Below are 21514 nucleotides of genomic sequence, written 5' to 3'. Positions count from 1 at the left end.
AAGGCTTAAAGGCACAGATTGTGATGAGTTTTCAAATACCTACTGTATGCCTTCCCAGAAGCAGAATCACAGATGGGATCTTACCGACAGATGAGAGGTCTGCGAAGTGGTCTTCTCCCTCCTCTGCATGGATCAGGTCATTCTTGCTCTTCTTCACCTTGCCACGTTTTAACACTGAATGACCAAACATGTATGACCACACACACACACACACACACACAAATTCACAGACACAGACACAGACACACACACACGCGCACGCACACACACATTCACAGGGACACACAGGTAAGAAAGAGGATGACAGAGCTCTCTTGAATATCCACCATTTAGGGACAGATTGACCAATCTGTTTGTGAATATGAATATGTATGAAGGTATGTCTGAGAGATTGTAAACATGAGTGAAGTGGTTAGTGTGTGCATGCATGTGCACTGTGTGTGTGTGTGTGTGTGTGTGTGTGTGTGTGTGTGTGTGTGTGTGTGTGTGTGTGTGTGTGTGTGTGTGTAAACATCTTTAACACTAAAAGCTTCAAACTGGCCAACAATTGGCCAACATGCACTACACCATCATGTCAGAGTCTTTTACTTGAAATGAATTGAGGGAATTTCAGCCAATTTCTTTCTACATCCCAGTATTCTTGGTGTGGTTTGATAAACAGTAATTAAAGCTTGCTTTAATTTCTGACTAATTATGCAATGTGAATTACACTAATTATAATGCCTATGTACAACATGACAGCCATACCATGTAAAGCTAAGATGCTCAGATGAGGAAAGTATGTGTGTGTATGTGTGTGTGTGTGTGTGTGTGTGTGTGTGTGTGTGTCTACAGTGAAATATGTCATTTCTTGGAGTATATGCAGAATATGTAGATTAGTAACACACATGCATGACTGAACATTGCTCCCCTGCTGTCCATCACAGTCAACTCTCAGCCATCTCACCTTCACACACACACACACACACACACACACACACACACACACACACACACACACACACACACACAACCCTCAGGAAGTCTTACCAAGGGAGACTGGGCTTAAAACAGACACACCATCCATCACTTCCTCATGAACTACTGTTGTTCCACAGCAGTTAGGTGCTGATGGGGTGTGGGGTGAGGAGCTCATGAATGTGATCTCCAGCTCACAGGCCCCACTCTGAGCTGGTCCACTCTCAATAGCAAGTGTCCTAAAGCTCACAACAGAGCCAATCACACCAGAGCCTTCAGATACCAGCGCTAAAGCTAGGCTAAGCTAACCCCAATACAGTCACCAGTGGTGATGCATCCTTGTCACATACAAAAGGGGTCAATTATCGTGCCAGTGTGCACGTTTAGTCTAGATAACTAGCAGACAGTATATGAGCAGGGCCTTCTTCCCAAGTGTATGAATATGCGTGTGTGCGTGTGTGTGTGTGTGTGTGTGTGTGTGTGTGTGTGTGTGTGTGTATGTGTGAGTGTGTGTGTGTGAGTATGTGAGAGAGAGACAGTGTGTGTCATGCTAATCCAATTAACTCGCTGCCTTAATCTCTGTAATTAACACTGCTTTCCACATACACTGTAGGCCCTAATTGACAGAGATTATGGAGTGCCGATAAGGCACAGCAGCCCTCCGACAGACAAGAGGCCTCTGAGGGGGAGGAGAGTGTCAATCAAAGCTGACGCGTGTGGGAGACGGAGTGCACTCGCGAAGGAGGAGGGCAGAGAGGAAGAGGAAGAGAGGCAAAGGGAGAGGGAAGGAGAGAGAGAGAGAAAGTGAGAGAGTGAGTGAGGAAGGAGGGGTGAAGAGGGAAGGACAAAGAGGAGAATAAAGATTAATGAGAGGATACCTCAGTGGGGAAATGCATTCCATGCCAGTACATCAATGACCACCTGCATCATGAAACTTCATTCTAAAACCTGTCACTGGAAACTGGGACATTTTGTTGGAAAATATAACCTTCATTGTCTGTGATAATATGGAAGCTAGACAAGAGTGCAGTGTCTTCCCCAGGTGAAATAGGATCATACCACATTCATGGCCATGAATCTGGATCGATTTTGAGCTCAAATGAGCGCTTCGATGGCAAAATCATATGATGTGATTGGATGTTTGAGAGGCGACGGCACTTATGGTACCTCCCGCGGGCATGGCTTACGATAGGTTACTATGGTAACCCAGCCCGGGTCACGCTTGTCCTCTTTTCACCTGGGTTGTTCTGTTTCCTCTTGTACCACGCACCATCCATCGCAGACTTCTCTTCTGCATTCTGGTCCTCTTCGGCCAGCAGCACCTCCTCTGGGGTGGGACACATACATACAACAGCTGTCAGAGAGACGATTGCACACAACACACACACACTCTCCCTCACGCACACACACACACATTCATTCATTCATTCATTCATTCTCTCTCTCTCTCTCTCTCTCTCTCTCTCTCTCACACACACACACACACACATTCATTCTCCCTCACACACACACACACACACACACACACACACACACACACACACACACACACACACTCCTTCATTATATAAACAAGCCAGATTGCAAGTACCAAACACATGTCTCTTTCTGCCGTCTCCCTCCCTCTCTCATACTCCACATATGTACGTACACCTTGAGCTGTTCATAGTTCATGTGTAGTGCACTAAACCCATTCCCATAAACATAAAGCACAAGCTGGACATGCTTTTAACAGACAGTCGCTGAGGATTATACTTGAGTATTGACAGGTGGACTGAGACTCAATAACATGCACTCAAGGTTGATTATCCTCAGGTTTTACCACATCTGAGCTCTTTTACTGAGCCGTGCTATCGAGCCGCTCACACACACTTAATGGTCTGCTAATGATCTTGGTCAAAAGGGCTTCTGGGAGATTGTGGCTGAGAGGGGTGTGAGGTTGTGTAAAGGGCAGAGGTGAGAAGTCAGAGGTGAGCCTGACCGGCTTTGCAGATCCACTCCAGGTAGCCCGTCAGCTCGCGCTCGATCTGCTGCTGCCGCCGCAGCTTCAGGAACTCCCGTCGCTTCTCCACGCGCTCCCTCTCTTTGGCAAACTCCCTGTGGTGAACACACACACACACACACACAACACACACACACACACACACACAAGAATGATTCCAGAGAACCTGCCATGACATTTATTAAAGGGACACCAGGCAACGTTTTAATGTGTTAATTGATCATCTTCGTAAGTCGGTATATGGTTAAATGACTCATTACGGGGCGAATGAAGGCTCTCTCGCCCGCCCCTACTGCCTGTAGGAAGAATGTCCCACTTGCAAGTTCGGTGTATCCTACCCGCCAACCTTCAGTCTCACAAAGTCTCAGACATCGCGAGAACCAGGATCAGTTTACATCCTGCATCCCCAGCAAAGAGGCAGGCTAACGAAACGCTAGCGATTGTTGCAAACGTGTGTCTAATGGCAGAGCCGGCGAATAAGCAGCGAAAACCCTTGATGGAAGATGCAAAGAAAAGGAAAAGAGCTTCAGACCAAGCGAGGGGGAGTTTCGTAGAGAAAAAGCATCAGGCTTGCCTGGTATCCCTTTAACAACTATTCAGAACCTCATCTTCTTATGGATTTCATTTCCCATTTTCCTACAGTCAGAAACCACTGACCCCTGGACATCCTGCCCACTCAGATACACTATCTCTCAGCCATCATTTACTCATTTAACTCATGAGGTTTATGACTTTGTGTTACATTTATTTTAGTTAGTTTTTATCTCTTTTAATTTAATACTTTATCCTATTATTGTGCTTCTGTGGTGTCTTGTGTGTTTCTTATGTTGCTGTACAGCACTTTGGGAACCTTGTGTTTGTTTAAACTGTGCTATATAAATAAAGTGGATTGGATTGGATTGATGAAATCTGTCTGTAACACTCTGAGGCTGCTTACATCTCTGCAGGAATTCAAGGGTTTGAAACTGTTTTCCCATCAGGCACTAAGACCAGTGAGGGTGAAATCAGACAGAAACAGAAAAAGTCAACTCTCTGAACAATGTAATGACACCATATCTACACGCCCTTGCTATGACCAATCTTGACCAATGATTCCCATTCAAAGGAAGTCCAATATGCCTGCAGAGGGCGACATCAATGACCTCCTCTTCAAATGATTCTGAGCCGTGAGTGCTGAATCATGCAGACGGAGTGGAGCGGTAAAAGCCCTTCATGAGGTCACTGGTCTGGTGTCCCTCCAGCTCCACTGTCTCTCTCTCTGATCACGACGTGAGGCTCTGACTTCCCCTCAGGACTCCAAGTGTGACCTTTCACATCAAACCATATGTATGCATACACATGAACACCCTCTCTCTTTCACACACACACACACACACACACACACACACACACACACACACACACACACACACACACACACACACACACACGCACATACACAACCATTCACACACATGCATGCACTCTCATAAAAACACACACACAGACAATCATTCACACACATGCACACACTCTCTCAAATATGCACACTCGTGCAGACACAGACACACACACACACACTCTCTCAAATATGCACACTCGTGCAGGCAGACACACACACACACACACACACATACCCACACACACACACACGACTGAAAGGGTCTGCACCCCTAGGCAGAAACTACAGAGAAAAGGGTGGCTTGGTAAGTGACCTGACCTCCCAGGAGAGAAATCCTTTGGGAAAACAAATCTAAAATATAGGGAGTGTGAGAGGGCTAAAAGGGAAGCATGCACATAAGCCAAACAAGCTTGAGGACTGGCCAGCACACATACAGTATGCATGGACATGTGTACCGTATAGATACAGATAGACACACACACACACACACACACACACACACACACACACATCAGTAAGATGCAGGGGCCAGTTCTAAGGAGAAAAAGATATCAAAGATATCACTAACAACAGAGGAGACATGAAAGTGTGTGAGAGCGTGACCATCATGAGGCAGACGTCAGGAGCACTGAGGCCTCGGCAGCACAGAGACTGATCAAAGCCAAACACACGCAGAGTTCTACTCTGAAGCTGCCACAGCAGCAGCACCACCGCCATACTGTTCAATGTACCATTAAAAACCCACAGTAGTAGCCAAGCCTCCTTTCCCTTATCGCCAAACACACACGCACACGCACACACACACTCAAACATACTTTTAAGGACAACTGTAATTAAAAGTCCACCTGGGAGTTTGGCCCTTTGAGACGGTCCTTGAGCGTGAGGCAAAGTGGGCGAGGGGTGATTCGAGAGTCAGAAAGTAAGGCTCCCGCAGTCCAATCAGAAGGCGGGAAGGGAAGACGGGCGACGGGCGAGGATAAGCGCCACACGTCGGCGTTCTAATCAAAACCAGAGCGGAGCACTGGAGGAGAGAGAAAAGCCGAGAGAAACGACGCAAACGAGGGAATGAGAGGACGTGGAGATGAAGGGGGGGGGGGGGGGGGGGGGGCACGCAGGCTTCTTTACGGCCAATTCTCTCCACAGGGGCCAGGGGGATAGAGAGGGCCATTTCAGACATGTGCGGCAAAATGGACTTCCAGCAGTCACTGAAGCGCGCATCGGAATTCAATATGTTCCTGCAGAAGGCAATCATTTGCTGTAATGTAACATCACCGCAGACTACTGTTTACTAGCGGCATTAAAGGCAGACAGCACCATATCTGTGAATACAAGATGTCTAAAATCTAGAGCTCTTTAATGACACCAAGGCTGAGCAGTCATGTGGAGAAAAGCACAGACAATGACTGGAGCTGGGACTGGAGATGACAGCACATGCTACATTCATATGAGTAGATACTGTACAGACACACAGTAACACAAACACTGCTTTGTGTGTTTGCTTGAGTGTATGATGGCAGAGAGATACAACAATGCACACAAATCATGGAGTGTGTGTATGTGTGTGTGTACTGTGTGTGTGTGTGTGTGTGCGTGTGTGCGTGCGTGCGTGCGTGCGTACAGGTCTTCAAGCACACAAAGGGGGAGTATATACAACGACTGTGGCTCACTGACCTTAATGAATTTAAATTGGCTTCTTGCAGTCCACAAGTGAACCTTCCGCAACCTGTGAGCCAACTGAGCTATTGAAGTGAAGCGGCCATTTCATTACGTTAATGCTGCTCTCAATGCAATGTCTTTAAGGAGAGGCTTTTCCTCGCAGCCAAAAGATGGTTTCAGGTTCACTGAACAGTGAGTGTGTCCACCCCCTGCACAGACTCTGTGTGTGTGTGTGTGTGTGTGTGTGTGTGTGTGGTATTAGTAGTGCAGTCATCATCTGGGCTTGGCTAATGGAAATGGATGGTCTGAGAGTAGACCTGGCACTGTGCTATACATCTCTCCTGAGCCTCAGGCAGAGTGGAGCGGTGGGTGGTTAGTGTGTGTGTTTGTGTGTTTGTGTGTGCGTGTGTGCGTGTGTGCGTGTGTGCGTGTGTGCGTGTGTGTGTATTTGTGTGGGCTGAGGGGCTGGGGAATGTGTGGTCTGTTCATATGGCCACTTTAGGAGAGACTGTGAAATGACAAATGTGTACCAAAAGAATGGGATTGTATTGTATACAACTGTGTATGCTGTATACATTCATTTATGTGTGTGTTGTATACATTCAGGCACATTTACATTTACATTCAAGCGTAAAAAAAAATCAAGTGTAAAACGTTAAGAAAAAGAATAAAAATTCCAAAGCAGAAATAGGAAAAACGGGTTGAACGTGGCGACGGTGGACCTCACCCTGACAGGACACCCAGCACCAGATTGAGCATGAAGAAAGAGCCGATGATGATGAGGGGGACGAAGTAGAGCCAGTTCCAGGTGTTCCCCGACGAATCATTGGCCTGGGAGGGAGAGAAGGAGAACAGGTGAGAGCCTGGAAGAGGAACGCACCGGTGGCCTCTGTTGGATTTCTACGCCAGCCTTTGTGTCTGAGCTTGAATTGGCTCAGTCTGGAGATACACATGGCATCTTGTCAAAACCATGCCGCATCAAATGAAATTATGATATACTGATTGACTGCTTGGAAAGGCACTGTAGATTTTTGATATTTCAACATTAGCATTTAAACACCTCCATTACATTTATCTATGGAAAAGGTCATCAACAATCTCCATTCAAATGTGAGAATTTTAATATTGAGTTTTTCTCCATGTCAATTATTATGTCATTTATTGCATACTCTGCAACAGATAACATATTAGCCTTAACACCATTGCATGTATTGTATGTCTGCTCTTTACTGCTGATTACTGTAATATATTTATTTATATTTAATTTATAGTTCAGGGTGACTTTGTATTTAAAGGTCAGACAGTCTACTCTCTTTGTCCTAAATGGTCCTAAACTGTTATAGTGAATGAAAACCTATCCTTTTCAAACACCATATGTGCAAAGCATATCCAATGCAAGCCATCTGACATTATGATATTCTGATTAAAGCCTTTTATATTAACCAGAAATGCCTAATTAGTTTCAAATGTTTTGTACATGCAAATCTAAATTTGAAATCTTAACTTCATTTGCAGGATGGGGGAAAAATCACTCCTTGCATGGAGCCTGCCCAGCCATTTCAAACACTAATTAGGTAGGACATATGGCTTCATCCAGATTAAACCAGATGGAATATAAACTCAGAGGCAGCCATTAAGTACTGGACCACACAAACTACTAAATAGCACATGAAAAACAACCCTAACTGAAATGAAAGACGACAGGACGAGGCTAAGTATATACGTCATTTAGCAGACTGAGCAGTAATAAAATAAACATAAAATACACATTCATAGCAACAGTTCTGCTACCATATCAAAAGCAAACTTAACTTTTGTTTGCTTTCTTAATGTCTTTCGATTTTTCACTTCATCCACTTTGCAAAAGTTGAAGTGCTTTTGAAGTACTGCTCTCCATTATATCTCTGTTTGTTGACATCTTTTCTTATCATGTATTGCATTATTTCTTGATAGCTAAACTCTTGATTGCTTTTAATGTCGTCATCTATTGACATTAAATTGTGCTTGTGATTGAATCACATTGTTCAGTCACAAGCAGCGACGAGCGCCATTTAACTGCTGAAGTGAAAGTTTAGCAAATTCCATGTAATAAAGCAAGGCGACAGACAAAGTGGATATTGATGATACCTTCATACATCTGCCCCTGAGAGTTTATGAATATTAAAGGGCTACTTTCAGGTCTCAGATCAGTCTTATAGCCCGTTTAATGCCGCATGAAATTATCAAACAAGAATGGTATGCCATGCAGCAGAGTATATTTTCAAAAATTCAAAGGATAATTAAACCAACATGAGTCAGAGTCTGGCTTGGAATCATACCGCAGGAGGATGCACTCTGCATGTATATTCATGGACTGTGCCCATGGAATACATTGTATATGATAATTAATTACTCTACACCACAGTGTAATAGCAGATGACAGCACCACGAAAGTACCTGTAGACTGAGATTAATTAAGTCGCTATAATTAAGTCTGGTGTATGAGTAGCATCCAGGTTTGAAATGACTGCTGTAGCTCAGCCCATATTCATCGAGCACAAGACCTGTGGCGCTCTATATACAGTAGGCTAATCTCCCCTGTGATGCAGATCCCATTGATTGAACGCTTACTCAGCCTGAGCAATCAAGCAATGTAGCGAGAGACCAGGACGAGGTGGAGGAGGTGGAGGAGGGAGGGGGTTGGACGAGGTGGAGGAGGTGGAGGAGGTGGAGGAGGGAGGGGGTTGGACGAGGTGGACGAGGTGGAGGAGGTGGAGGAGGGAGGGGGTTGGACGAGGTGGAGGAGGTGGAGGAGGGAGGGGGTTGGACGAGGTGGAGGAGGTGGAGGAGGTGGAGGAGGGAGGGGGTTGGAGGAGGTGGAGGAGGTGGAGGAGGTGGAGGAGGTGGAGGAGGTTGGTCTGGGAGAAGCGTGGAAAGGAAAAGTCCAGATGCACATCGTTCTTAATGTTCCTAATTAAACTGGAAACAGCGTCATGGAACATAAGGGAGAGGGAAAATGACAAAGACACACAAAGAAATCAATCCATGCACACACACACACACACACACACACACACACTCTCTCTCTCTCTCTCTCTCTCTCTCACACACACACACTCTCTCTCTCTCTCTCTCACACACACACACACACACTCTCTCTCTCTCTCTCTCACACACACACACACACACACGTGCACATGCACACACACACACACAAAAGAGATCACATAGACACATAAAACACACACACATGCACACACACTGAAAGTGCAAATAAGAGACAGACGAAAACACACAAACACACACACACAAAGAAAGTGCAAATCAGAGACAGACAAACACACACACACACACACACACACACACACACACACACACACACACACTTCCGCATATATGCTGCTCAGCTCGCCCTCTTGGGCACTCTGAGAGGGAACCCCGCCTGCACAGCCTAGCTTAATAAAGCCTTCCTTAGTGTCATGGGAGCGAGACAGTGGGAAAGCGCCGCTTTCTGAGCCGTTCCCCTGATATTCTAATTATACACAGCACAACTGTCAACATCCTCCTCCATTCAACAGGGAATTATGCGCCGCTTCTGCCCGGGGAGGAACACATACACAAGAAGACCGACCCGGGCACCAGCGCACACCCCAAAACACTGCACTATCTCAAGGGCTCCCGCATCAACATGCAGGGAGACTCTCCGCAAACCAAGGAAAACAACACCCCGACGTGTAGTGGATGCACAAACAAAGAGGAGATAGAGGTGCTTTTCTTTCTTGTCTCAAAGCTTGTTGAAGCACTGTCTTGGTGATTAGTGAGTCTAGAAATATGCCTGTGGGGAAAGGACTAAAGTAGGTTCAAACAACCTGGTCTGTGCTTCAACTTCATAAGCCAACATTCTCTGTCACTGATTCACAGATTGGCAAAGCCATAATCTGGCTGCTGGTAGACCTGAACGCTTGATGTTAGCAATGCAGTGTGTACACTCCAAGCTGATGCCATTTCTCTCTCTCTCTCTCTCTCTCTCACACACACACACACACACTGTCACACTGTAAATTACAATCATCAACAGTGGTCAAGGAGAAAAAAGAAATCTCATTTGAGAAGTCACCAAACAACAAAGTGAACCTGACATCTATTACTCTGTCGCCATTCCTCCCCCCTTGGTATTTAATCCCTCTTTCTCCCATGATCGGGGACCATGAAGAAAACAGGAGTGGGAGTGGGAGATAAAGCCAGAGAGTGAGAGAAAGAAAAAGAGAGAGAGAGAGAGGTGGGAGAGAGAATAATAAAGATTTTGAAAAAAGCAATATTGTGGCGCATCCAGAGTTGACTTAACTGCACTGCCATCTGAGCATTCATTTATCCGAGCAGCTGACACACCTGCCCAACTAAGATCTGGCCCACAGTTGTATGTAAATACTGTCTGGCTAGACTGGTCTGGAAAAAAGAGATAGAAAAGTGAGGGAGAGACAGACAGGGAGTGCGAGAGAGAGAGGGAGGGGAGAGAGAGGGAGGGAGGGAGAGAGAGAGAGAGAGAGAGAGAGAGGGAGAGGGAGGGAGAGAGAGAGAGAGAGAGAAGCATAGACAGAGGCTGAAGGTGACTGCTTCGATGGGCAGCAGTAAGTCTACTGCAAATCATCCATCGAACAAGGTGAGCCTGTGTTGACAGAGGAACATTTGTGGGCGGTTTAATGTATTTCGTGTGAAAAGGGCCAAGATCAAGCCAAGGGTGGCGAGCTTGTTACATCGGGGGATTTTAAGATTTCCTCGACTCATCCATCATCAGGGACTTGAGCCAACTCAAAAATCACACAATTTCCTTTAACTTCAGAACAATCTTCTGAAACGCAGCGTTTGTTCTTATCTTAAACCCGGCCCCAATGCAACGTCACATATAGGCACACTGCTGACAGTACACATAATATACTCATAGTGAGGATTTGAAATGGCTTGACAGACACACAGTGTGTGACATACAGTACAGTAACTAAACTGGTGCAGCACAATGCCAAGAGTTCATCTTTGCCCTCAGAGATGATAGCAACCACCCCTCTCTCCCTCCATCCTCCCTTTCACTGCCACTCCAATTAGCCACGTCCGAGGGAACGAAGGAGACGGGAGGGGTAGGAGAGAGAACGGAAGAAATGATTCAGCGCTGTGTGAGTCCCAATATAATCACCCACTCCCCTCCCTCTCTCTCCATCTCCATCTCTCCATCTCTCTCTCCATCTCTCTCTCTCTCTCTCTCTCTCTCTCTCTGTCAACCCTGTCGGGCTATTTTTAAGAATGTTTAATGAGAGCTGTGATTGGCCTGACAGCACAGGACGCCACAGAGACGGGATCAAGGTTCACAGAGACTCTGTGACTCAGACTCGGAGCCCGGTAACGAGGGCGCTGGGGGAGGTGGGGGGGGGGGGGGGCAGAGGGAGTTGGGGCGGGCCAGTGCACATTACGGACTAGCGCGTCCTTACGTTGCTCACAGTCAGGCAGACAGACAAGCATGTGCAGACAATCTGGATAAGGTGTCTGTCCCCCATATTGAGTAAACTGGCAAACACTTGTGCCCTGAGTTTACACAGTTGCACAGTGCTTTGGCTCTGGAGTCAGGAGTTTGTTGTGACAAACTCAACACAAATAGACGATGCCCCTGCTTTACTGATTTAGAGAGACAGGCACATCCACAATCAATTCTACCCAGACATACAGCTAAATCTGTCTACCACACTACTCTTCCACATGCAAACATTGGGGTGGCATGGAATCACTCCATGAACAGATGTGTTTTCAGGTTGTTGAAAAGAGCTCCAATACAAAACGGTGTCTTTCCAACAATTACCTCCCAAAGAGACTGGGGTCTCCATTTCAAAGGCAAACTGAAAAATACACAGTTTTAGCGGACATCAATGACTTCAAAGAACCTGAGTACATGTAAACCATAAACCACCCACTGAGACACCCAGTTGGCTGTAATCACACAGCTTCTTCAAAAAATAAATCTCCCTAGTTTGCATGATAATAGGTGTGAATCTCATGGCAAAAGGGTCATGGTTAACAGTTCAATTCTCTGTATACAACTTTCTTTAAGATACCTATTGGCTGTGCAAAATGAATACATTTATCTGGATGTCATACCATAAAGACATTTTGTTTTCAGTGATATGGAGGGAGTGAGAGGATGAGCCATTTCTTTGCAAGTTTTTGTTGGATTCCTCATCCGCAGGGTACCTGAGGGTCACAGTCACAGTCACCTGGATACAGCCTCCAATCAACGTCACCAGCCACCAGCAAATCTTGACCTGACTGTCATGGTGCCCTGAGCTACCAGACGCGGAAGGAAGTTAAGTGAGCTATTACCGATGTGTGGGGTAACGTCACTTCTGTTGACTTTCAAACAAAACAGAGAGCTAGTGCACTACTCCCTCCCCCTCCCTCCCGTGCAATTGAAACACCTATATGCGCATCTTGTCAGCCTGGGCTGTCCACAGAGACCACGTTTTTTGCGGTATATTCAGGGCACAGGCAGCTAGCGGATGGTGAGGCTGTTGGTAGCATCGGCTAACTAGCGCCAGATTTTGCTGCTACTGGAAGAAACTGGAATCCATGCATTTCCACTGAATTATTTTTGGAATCTGATCCCTTATCATACCTGTTCATTCTTACTCGTTGCTCGACTTATCGTGACTAAATTCAAGATGGCTGCAAACGCTAAACTTCGTGAAGATACTGTCTGTATAAATCGTCTTGTAAGTAAACTACCAGTGCTTTTTCAAAGTTCTCAATGTCTCGTTTTAAATGTCAGGCCCTCGGAAGTCTACCAATGAAGTGTGGAGATACATTGAGCCTCGTAAATGGGTGTAAAACAGTGATTTATTTGCATGGCTAGCCCGATGCCGAAGCACCACTATTGAAAAAGCTGTTGGTAGCATCGGCTAACTAGCGCCAGATTTTGGAGTGCAGGGGACAAGCCGAGATGGGCTATGAGTAGGGTTGCCAACCGTTCCGTAAAATACGAAATCGTCCCGTATTTGCAAGGAAAAAGATGTGTTCCGTATTGAACTGATACGGAACGCATTTTGTTCCGTATTATTGAGAATCAACTCGTGCAAATCCATGACAGATCAGTATTATAAGTTAGACTATGAACCAAAAATACACAATTTGTATGAAATAAAGGGAAACTTTGCTGCTGTCATTTATCCCTCTCAGTTAGTCTGTCATCACTATCCCAACAGAGAATGCACTTTTCGTTTGAGCCACTGCGAGTCACGTATATTACGCTGATAGCGTAGCGTGAGATGACATGTCTTGTCATCAGTTTTACAGTGCATCTTTGCAAGATAAACAAATAGGCTAGCCTACTTGCTGCAGAATAGCCAAAAAAAAGGCAGAAATAAAATAAGGCTTCACCAAATTCAGAGCTTCTGGAGCTGCTTGTGATGTTCAATATATTTTTTTCTATGACAGCATATCCGCCAGTTCAGTTTTCAGAGTTATTTGGTTTAAGTATAATAGGCTACAAACAGTTATTTCTTTATCAAATGTTTTTGCATCGAAATGATTCTTGTTTTGCACCAGATAGAAAATGAGTAAGCTAGTGGCTATAGAATGTAGTATATTATGTGCGCATTTTAGTAAATAATAGCTCACAATTTTGTAAAATGATGCACTATTTAGTATAATAATACATACATAATTTCAATACCCCCCCCCCCCCCCCCCCCCACACTAACTGAAGTGGATGCCGGTGTACTTACTGAAGTGTATTATCGAAACCCCCCCCCCCCCGTTCCGTATTTTCATTTCAGAAAGTTGGCAACCCTAGCTATGAGACATACGTTCACACTCGGTATTATGTTTCAATACACTTTAGGTCAATATCACACCGGAATTCTCGCCCATCCCCCCCCCTGGCCACAAAACTGGCCACAAAAAAACAACAACTTACAAATCAAAAGACAGCTGAAGCCACACTCTCTTCCCAAATATGCAATTCAACAGAAAATATTAAACCATGGACCCGTGGAAGTCGATACTCCAAGGCATGTCTCTTCCCACTTCACCTGTTTGTGTGGCTCTTATGCTATGCTAAGTTATGCAATGCGCCGCCACTCTTAGGGAGTCATGCTATGCGACGCCGATAGACTACAACATTAACAACACAATAAATGGCACGGCTGTGGTAATTAGGGTGGAAATCTATTAATCCTGGCCATGGAAATGTATTACTCCTGGAGGTGTAATAAAATCAGCTGCCTTGAAATGAAGATGGTTAGCTTATTAGCAAAGAGCTCCTCCCCTTGCTTTCATCTGAGGCTGGAGTCAGATGGCTCAGTCTGGCCTCAGAACTAGAGACCAGCTATACTAGTTTAGCTGTGAATGTCAGTCAGTGACTATAGATATAGATCACTGCATCTAACATTCATATGCATGCACTGAGCAGATGCCTGTTTCCACAGCCATTTTGGAGATGGAACGTACAGTGATTTTACACAGGTGATGGGAAAAATCTTGTGCTAAGAGACAATGCAGTTTACAACCTCTTCAACAGAGACTATATCCAATAGTATTTTTTTTTAACTTGTATGTGTGTATGTATATGTGTGATATATGTTTAGATTATTAATTGCTGCTGTTAACACCATAATTTCCCTTTGGGGATGAATAAAGTACTCTATCTATCCATACTGTATGATTAGGGAACACAACTGAGCATACTGTTTTGATATCAGCACTGAAGATTCTATCAGTGGTTTTAAAATTTAAATCATTACAAGTAGAATGTTTTGGAGCAACTCAGAATATAGAATTCTCTGAACATTCTACTTTGCACAGGTAGAACACTAAGGTAGAATACTGTGTCAGTCTGACCTGGCTACACCAGAGACAACATTGAGAGAGAGCTTTCTGCTGCTGTTTTACACTGATTCATTGATTTACCTGCCTTAATAATTTCTTGATAGTGTTTATTCGGTTTCCTTAACTATTATTCCAAAAAGACGGAGGAGGAGTCTACTTTCATAACACCTTTAGACTAAACTGAAGGCAAACTTCACTTGCTGAAGATGGAGGTGAGAGGAGAGCGTAGGGGCTTCATGGAAGCCATGAGAGCCTTCTTCACCACCATCCGAAACCAGATTAGACAACAGAGAACACGGCAGAGAACTAAAAACTACCGGATCTGTCGAAACCTGGCCATGGCCAAGATTGAGTCTGCTAAAGAAAGAACACTAAAGAAGCAAGTGAAATCTTGGTTTATGGCCAAAATAAAGGAGGCACTCAGCTAATATTACAGCTGAAGTGGACAGCACTAAGAGCAGGATACAGGAGAAGGATAAAGCTCCTAGAGACCTCCGTGAAAGAATGCGATCTGCTCTGCAGGCTTTTCGAGAGGGGCGCAAGCCACGCTGGGTGAGAGGCTGGAGAAAAAACAACATGGAACCCCTAAACATGGAGGACACTCGGGCTGGAGAAGATCTCCATGAAACCCAGGCTGGAGAAGATCTTCACATTCAGGCCAGAGAGTATCGCCCTGACACTCAGGACAGAGAGGAACTCCATGAGACTCAAGCCGGAGTGGATCTCCATGACACTCAAGCCGGAGAAAACCTCCAGACTCAGGCCGGAGAGGATGTCCATGAGACTCAGACGGGAGAGGATCTCCATGAATCAGCAAGTAAGAATGCAAATAGAATAGACCTTAAACTGTTAATTTAAGTCCAATTTCATTTTAATTGGACTTTAATTTAATTTGTCACAGTTATAAACAGGATACAATTAATGTTAAACTGGCACAACTTCACTGCAAAATAGATGCAGAGAAAGACATAATGTGATATTAATAATTTTAGCAACAATTACAGTAACAAAACTAGAATTAATGCCCTTAGTTAACCTCATGTGACAGCATATATCTTACACTGCCAATTCATGTCCACAGTTAACCTTTTTCAAACCTCTTCAAATAGGCTGGGTTGTGACCTATGGCCAGATGTGGCAAGTAATGGCCCAGCAAGGTGACTCTGTCAACTGCGGAGAGGACCTTCATGCCACTCAGGCCAGAGAGGATATTCAACCTGCTGAACCAGCAAGTAAGAATGCAAATAGCAGAGACCTTCAACTGCAAACTCATGCACTCAGTTAGCTTCTGGTGTGAATAGATAGCATTGACTACAGACTACAGCTAATTGATGTCCAAAATTAACCGTTTTCAAACGTCTTCAAACAGGCTGGGTTATGAACTATGGCCAGATGTGGCATGGAATGGCCCAACAAGATGGCCCTGTCCTCTACGGAGAGGATCTCCAGGCCACTCAGGCCGGAGACGATCTCCAGGCTGCTGAACCAGCAAGTAAGAATGAAAATAGTACAGAATTAACTTTTTGTATGAATAGCATAGTCCATAAACTCCTGATTCATGTCCAAAGTTAACCTTTTTCAAACCTTTTCTAAAAGGATGGGCTATGACCTATGGCCAGATGTGGCAAGAAATGGCCCAGTAGATGGCTCTGCCCTCTGCAGAATGCTCATCATGAACTGTAAGTAAAAGTTAGTAGTAATTCTGAGTACATTTACACGTATAGTGACACAAATGAATGAATACCACACAAATGAATGATTACAATGTATGTCCTACAGCTTTCTCCACAGATCTGGAAGAAGACCTGCCATCTTTCATCATTGTGAAGTGAACAGCCAAGAAACTGGCCATTGAAGCTACCATTCTTTAAGTGCTCAATAAAATTCTACATCAAATAAATATTTTACATACTTTAATGGATGAAACTGGCTTTTTGAACGCAACCTTAGTCTGCAATCACAATTAAACAACTGTGCCAATTCAAAGTAACTGACATGTATGGTGGTCACCTGGACTTTCTGTTTATAACGGAGTCTTGGCTCAGCGGAAATGACGTCATTCCACTTGGTGAACTCTGCCCTCCTCACTGCAGCTTCATGAATTCCCCTAGGGCTACTGGGCGTGGAGGTGGTCTGGTCACTGTTTATAATAACAACTTTAAATGTAGAATTGTACAAATTGATATGTTCTCCACTTTTGAGGTACAGCTTGTAAAGATAAATGCCACCCTTCTCTGTGCATTAGTTTACCGACCACCAAAAATTAAGCTTAATTGTAATTTCATTCAAGAATTTGCTGATCTACTATCTTTTATGGCCTCTCGCTCTGACAATTTCATGATTTTAGGGGATTTTAACATTCACATCTGTTGCCCATCAAAACCTTTGGTTAAGGACTTTTTATGCCTTGTGGACTCTTTCAATCTTGTGCAATCTGTTATGGCCCCGACGCATCAGAAAGGCCACACATTAGACCTAGTATTGTCTTATGGTTTCAATGTTTCCAACTTAGAAATTATGGATGTTGGGGTCTCTGATCATTTTTTGATTTTATTTGAATCTATTTTGTTTGGTCCCCCTGTATCTCCCCCTAAGTCCTATTCCTTTGCCCGTTCTATTAATTCCACCACAGCCACAACATTCTCTAATACTTTCATCCTCTCTCACTCACCTACTAGCTCTGTTGCTATTTCCACCTGCTCTGACATTGAAAAATTAGTCACTCTCTTTAATGCATCATGTCTTGAGACCTTAGACTGTGTTGCCCCACTAAAACAAAAGCGTGTCAAAACTATCACCACTCCATGGTTAAATGCCACGACCCGTTCTGTCAGAAAATCTTGCAGGAAAGCAGAGCGCAAATGGAAAAAAGAGAAGCTTCAGGTCTTCTATGACCTTTTCAGAGATTCTCTAAAGACCTACCAAAACTCTGTTAAGGCAGCAAAGGTTGAGTATTATGCTCAGCTTATCAACAATAATGCTCATAGGCCAAAAGTTTTATTTAATACCATTAACTCTATTATAAATCCTGCCTCTGCGTCATCTACTCTTGCCCCTTCAACAGAAATCTGTGAGAAGTTCCTCAACTTCTTCATCGATAAAATTGACAAAATAAAATCTCAAATCTCACCTCCAGATTCGGATCCCTCAGTGATAGAACTTTCACCTAGCTGCCTCCAACAGTCTCAGGCTATATCTTCCTCCCAGCTTTCTGAGGTTGTCTCCCATATGAAATCTACATCCTGCCACTTAGATGTTTTACCTGCACGCCTTTTTAAAGAAGTTTTTACCATCATCTGCCCTCTTGTATTGGCCATAATTAATCACTCACTAACCAATGGAGTGGTCCCCTCAGGTTTTAAACGTGCAATTGTGCAACCTTTACTTAAGAAACCTAACCTTGAGCCCAGTGACCTGAAGAATTATAGGCCTATTTCTAAATTACCTTTTCTGTCAAAGATACTAGAAAAGGTTGTCCTCTCTCAGGTTTCTTCTTATCTGAGTGAGTTCAATATATGTGATAAATTCCAATCAGGTTTTAGATCTCTGCACAGCACTGAATCGGCCTTGCTTAAAGTCCAAAACGACATCCTCTTAGCAGTTGATTCTGGATCTTGCGCCCTCTTGGTGCTTCTTGATCTGAGTGCAGCATTTGACACCATTGACCATAACATCCTATTAAAACGCTTGGAGGTTGAAATTGGTCTCCAGGGTTCTGTTCTGCAATGGTTCTCTTCTTATCTTAGTGATAGATCATTTTCAGTTAGTTTAGGCAATTTCTCCTCTTCCTCTGCCCTTATAAAGTGTGGTGTTCCTCAGGGTTCCATTTTGGGCCCTCTTTTATTCTCTCTTTATATGCTACCCCTTGGCTAAATTTTTAAAAAGTATAACATTCAGTATCACTGCTATGCAGATGACACTCAGTTTTACCTGCCTGTTAACACTAATGGCATTTGTTCTTTGGAGAATATTTTTAACTGTCTCAGTGACATCAAATGCTGGATGGCAAGACATTTTCTTCAACTGAACGAAAGTAAAACTGATATAATTATTTTTGGCCCTCCAAGTGATGTTTCTATCTTGAAAAATGCACTAGGACCTCTCTCTGCAAACTGCCACAGTGAAGTAAAGAATCTTGGGGTTTTCTTTGACTCCTCTTTAAATTTTAATAAGCAAATAAATAGTGTGGTCAAAGGCAGCTTTTTCCAGTTAAGAACCATTGCAAAACTGAAGCCCTTTTTGTCCTTCTCCGATCTTGAAACTCTTATACTGTACATGCTTTCATAACTTCTAGACTAGATTATTGTAATTCATTATATGCAGGCCTGACCCACTCCACTCTCAACAGACTTCAGCTAGTTCAAAATGCAGCAGCTAGATTATTAAGTGGCTCTAAGAAACGTGAGCATATAACTCCTGTGTTGGCTAAGCTGCACTGGTTACCTGTGGAGCACAGAGTTAAGTTTAAAATGTTACTTTTTGTCTTCAAAGCCCTCAGTGGTTTGGCACCTAGTTACATAGGTGACCTACTAATTCCTTACAGCACTCCAAGATCACTTAGGTCTTCATCTCAGAATCTTCTCTATATCCCCAAAACACGCCTTAAGACTAAGGGTGATAGAGCCTTCTCTGTTGTTGCCCCCCAACTCTGGAATAGCCTACCTGTACATATTAAGTCCTCTCCAACCATTGACTGCTTTAAGTCTAACTTAAAGACTTTCATTTTCTCCCAAGCTTTTAATCTACCTTAATACACCCCCCCCCCCCCCCACACACACACACACACACTCTTTATTCTTTATTTTATTTTTGACCAATTTGTGTATTATTTCAATTATTTATTTATTTTCCCCCCATGTTATATTGTTGTTGTACCATTGTCATTGTTTTATGTTTGTTTGTAAGCACTTTGGTTCAACTCAGTTGTTTTTAAATGTGCTATAGAAATAAAGTTGACTTGACTTGACTTGACTTGGTTGGACATGTATGGTGGTTAGATCATGAATTCTGCAACCGGTATCATGTCCATGAAGTCTGTGATTGGTTATCTGATGGAGCCAGTAACCCCAGGCACTGGCTGTGGAAGTATAGCCTCCTCTACACCCACATAGTTCAGCAGAACAGAAATGGGATATATTATCTTTTGACACCCCATTCTGATCAACCCCAATGATGTTAACATTCTCATGCATGTTTCTAATGGAGAGTTTGCTTGAATTCACTAGCAATATTGTGAGGTTCACAATATTTATGTGCAAATGATCAGACAGACAGACATACACACACGCACACACACACACAGACAGACACACACACAGACACACACACAGAGACACACACACACGACAGTACGACATGTGTCCAGGATTTTATTAATACTTCACGAAAGGTATGTTATGTTATTTTGACTACAGTATGTTAAGTCAAAATATTGTAATTAACAGCCTTAACACCAGGGCTCCGAACCGGTTCAAGGAACGAAAACGAAAACCGAAAACGAACGGAATTTTACGGAATTTTACGAGGAGCAGAAACGGAAACGAAAACAAAATGGTCTTCAACTGTTCCGGAACAGAAACGTTATTCTGAAATCCACAAAACCGGTTAATAACGTTTTTTTTTCGTTCTCTATATATTTTATAAAATTTCACAAAAGCATATCCTATGTCAGGGAGACTATTTCCGGTTGTGCGAAAAACAAGCCCGCATCTACACTGTTAATGTGAGCTAACAAGCCGCTATGTAGCCAACTAGGCCTACCTATCCGTCTGCCACTTCGGATCCTAGGCCAGCTCGTAGCGTAGGCTACTGAAACTTATTTGGAAATTGTTTGTAGCCTATGCGTAATAGCCTATTTTGCCTGTCCACGCCTTGTCGTTTTAAAGTCGGGATTTGAAATGTTTGCGCAATTATAGCCTATTCTATGTAGAAGAGTTAAATTTGGGAAATTTGAGATAGGCCTTGTCAGCAACAGACAGGTTGGAAATTATAGCACAAGCCTTTGAAGAAATCCATATGGATAAAACCAGGTAAGGAGTTTAGCACGTATCCAGAAATATTTTTGATAAGAAATTATTTATAGGCTTAGGTTAGGCTTACAGTAAGTCTGTAGGCTATGGGATGGATTGCCCATCTGAATGTTTTTGGATGCCGCCTGTGATTTATTATTTTTGGGCATAGCTACGGTATAGGCTAAATCAAGGGGAAATAATTAGTACGTCTATTCTAAGGTAAAGTTCACAAAAATAGACTTGATAGGCCCGCCAAACACTGCCGGAACTTTAAGAACGAACGATATTTTGCGTTCCGAACCGGTTCAGGACCGATATGTTGGTGGCGGAACGCATGCAAGAACGAAAACGTTAAACATAGGCCTACCTGAACCGTTCGGAACGGAACGTTTGAAAAATAATTTCGTTTTCAAGCCCTGCTTAACACTAAAACATACTCCCCATACTTCCCATATTCAACATTCTCTCAAAACAGCTGGAATTAAACAGGCTTCAATCTGAAAAAATCTACCAGAAGTCACCATTTAAGGAGTCATTTTTTCAACATTTTCTTTTTTTTTTGGGTGGGGGGGGGGGGGGGAAGGGGGTTCCTACGATCAACAGCACCGCTGCTGGAAAATTTTCTAGGGGAAACACTGCAAGTGCTCTCATGGGAGATCAAAG

The 21514-nt window shown here is 43.7% G+C and overlaps 2 protein-coding genes across 3 annotated transcripts in view; one reads left to right on the top strand and one right to left on the bottom strand.

The window, feature by feature from the left end:
- The window catches only part of LOC121680692 (high mobility group nucleosome-binding domain-containing protein 5-like), a 692414-nt gene extending 675695 nt beyond the window's left edge, over positions 1-16719 (top strand). Inside the window, exons 6-8 of the mRNA XM_042060208.1 lie at positions 16210-16332; positions 16437-16519; positions 16620-16719. Of these exons, the coding sequence (XP_041916142.1) occupies positions 16210-16332; positions 16437-16483 (170 nt within the window). The 3' untranslated portion in view covers positions 16484-16519; positions 16620-16719. The remainder of the gene's footprint in view (positions 1-16209; positions 16333-16436; positions 16520-16619) is intronic.
- cacna1bb (calcium channel, voltage-dependent, N type, alpha 1B subunit, b) overlaps positions 1-21514 on the bottom strand; it is a 152019-nt gene that overhangs the window by 68426 nt on the left and 62079 nt on the right. For both annotated transcript variants that reach the window (XM_042060163.1, XM_042060164.1), the window contains exons 9-12: positions 6724-6827; positions 2939-3054; positions 2195-2284; positions 85-174 (exon numbers count right to left, since the gene is read on the bottom strand). In XM_042060163.1, the coding sequence (XP_041916097.1) occupies positions 85-174; positions 2195-2284; positions 2939-3054; positions 6724-6827 (400 nt within the window). The remainder of the gene's footprint in view (positions 1-84; positions 175-2194; positions 2285-2938; positions 3055-6723; positions 6828-21514) is intronic.

This window comes from Alosa sapidissima, chromosome 13, assembly GCF_018492685.1.
Source record: "Alosa sapidissima isolate fAloSap1 chromosome 13, fAloSap1.pri, whole genome shotgun sequence".
In the NCBI taxonomy this organism is placed as follows: domain Eukaryota; kingdom Metazoa; phylum Chordata; class Actinopteri; order Clupeiformes; family Clupeidae; genus Alosa; species Alosa sapidissima.
The sequence above is the reverse complement of the archived record's forward strand: the minus strand, read 5'-3'. Positions and strand labels throughout refer to the sequence as shown.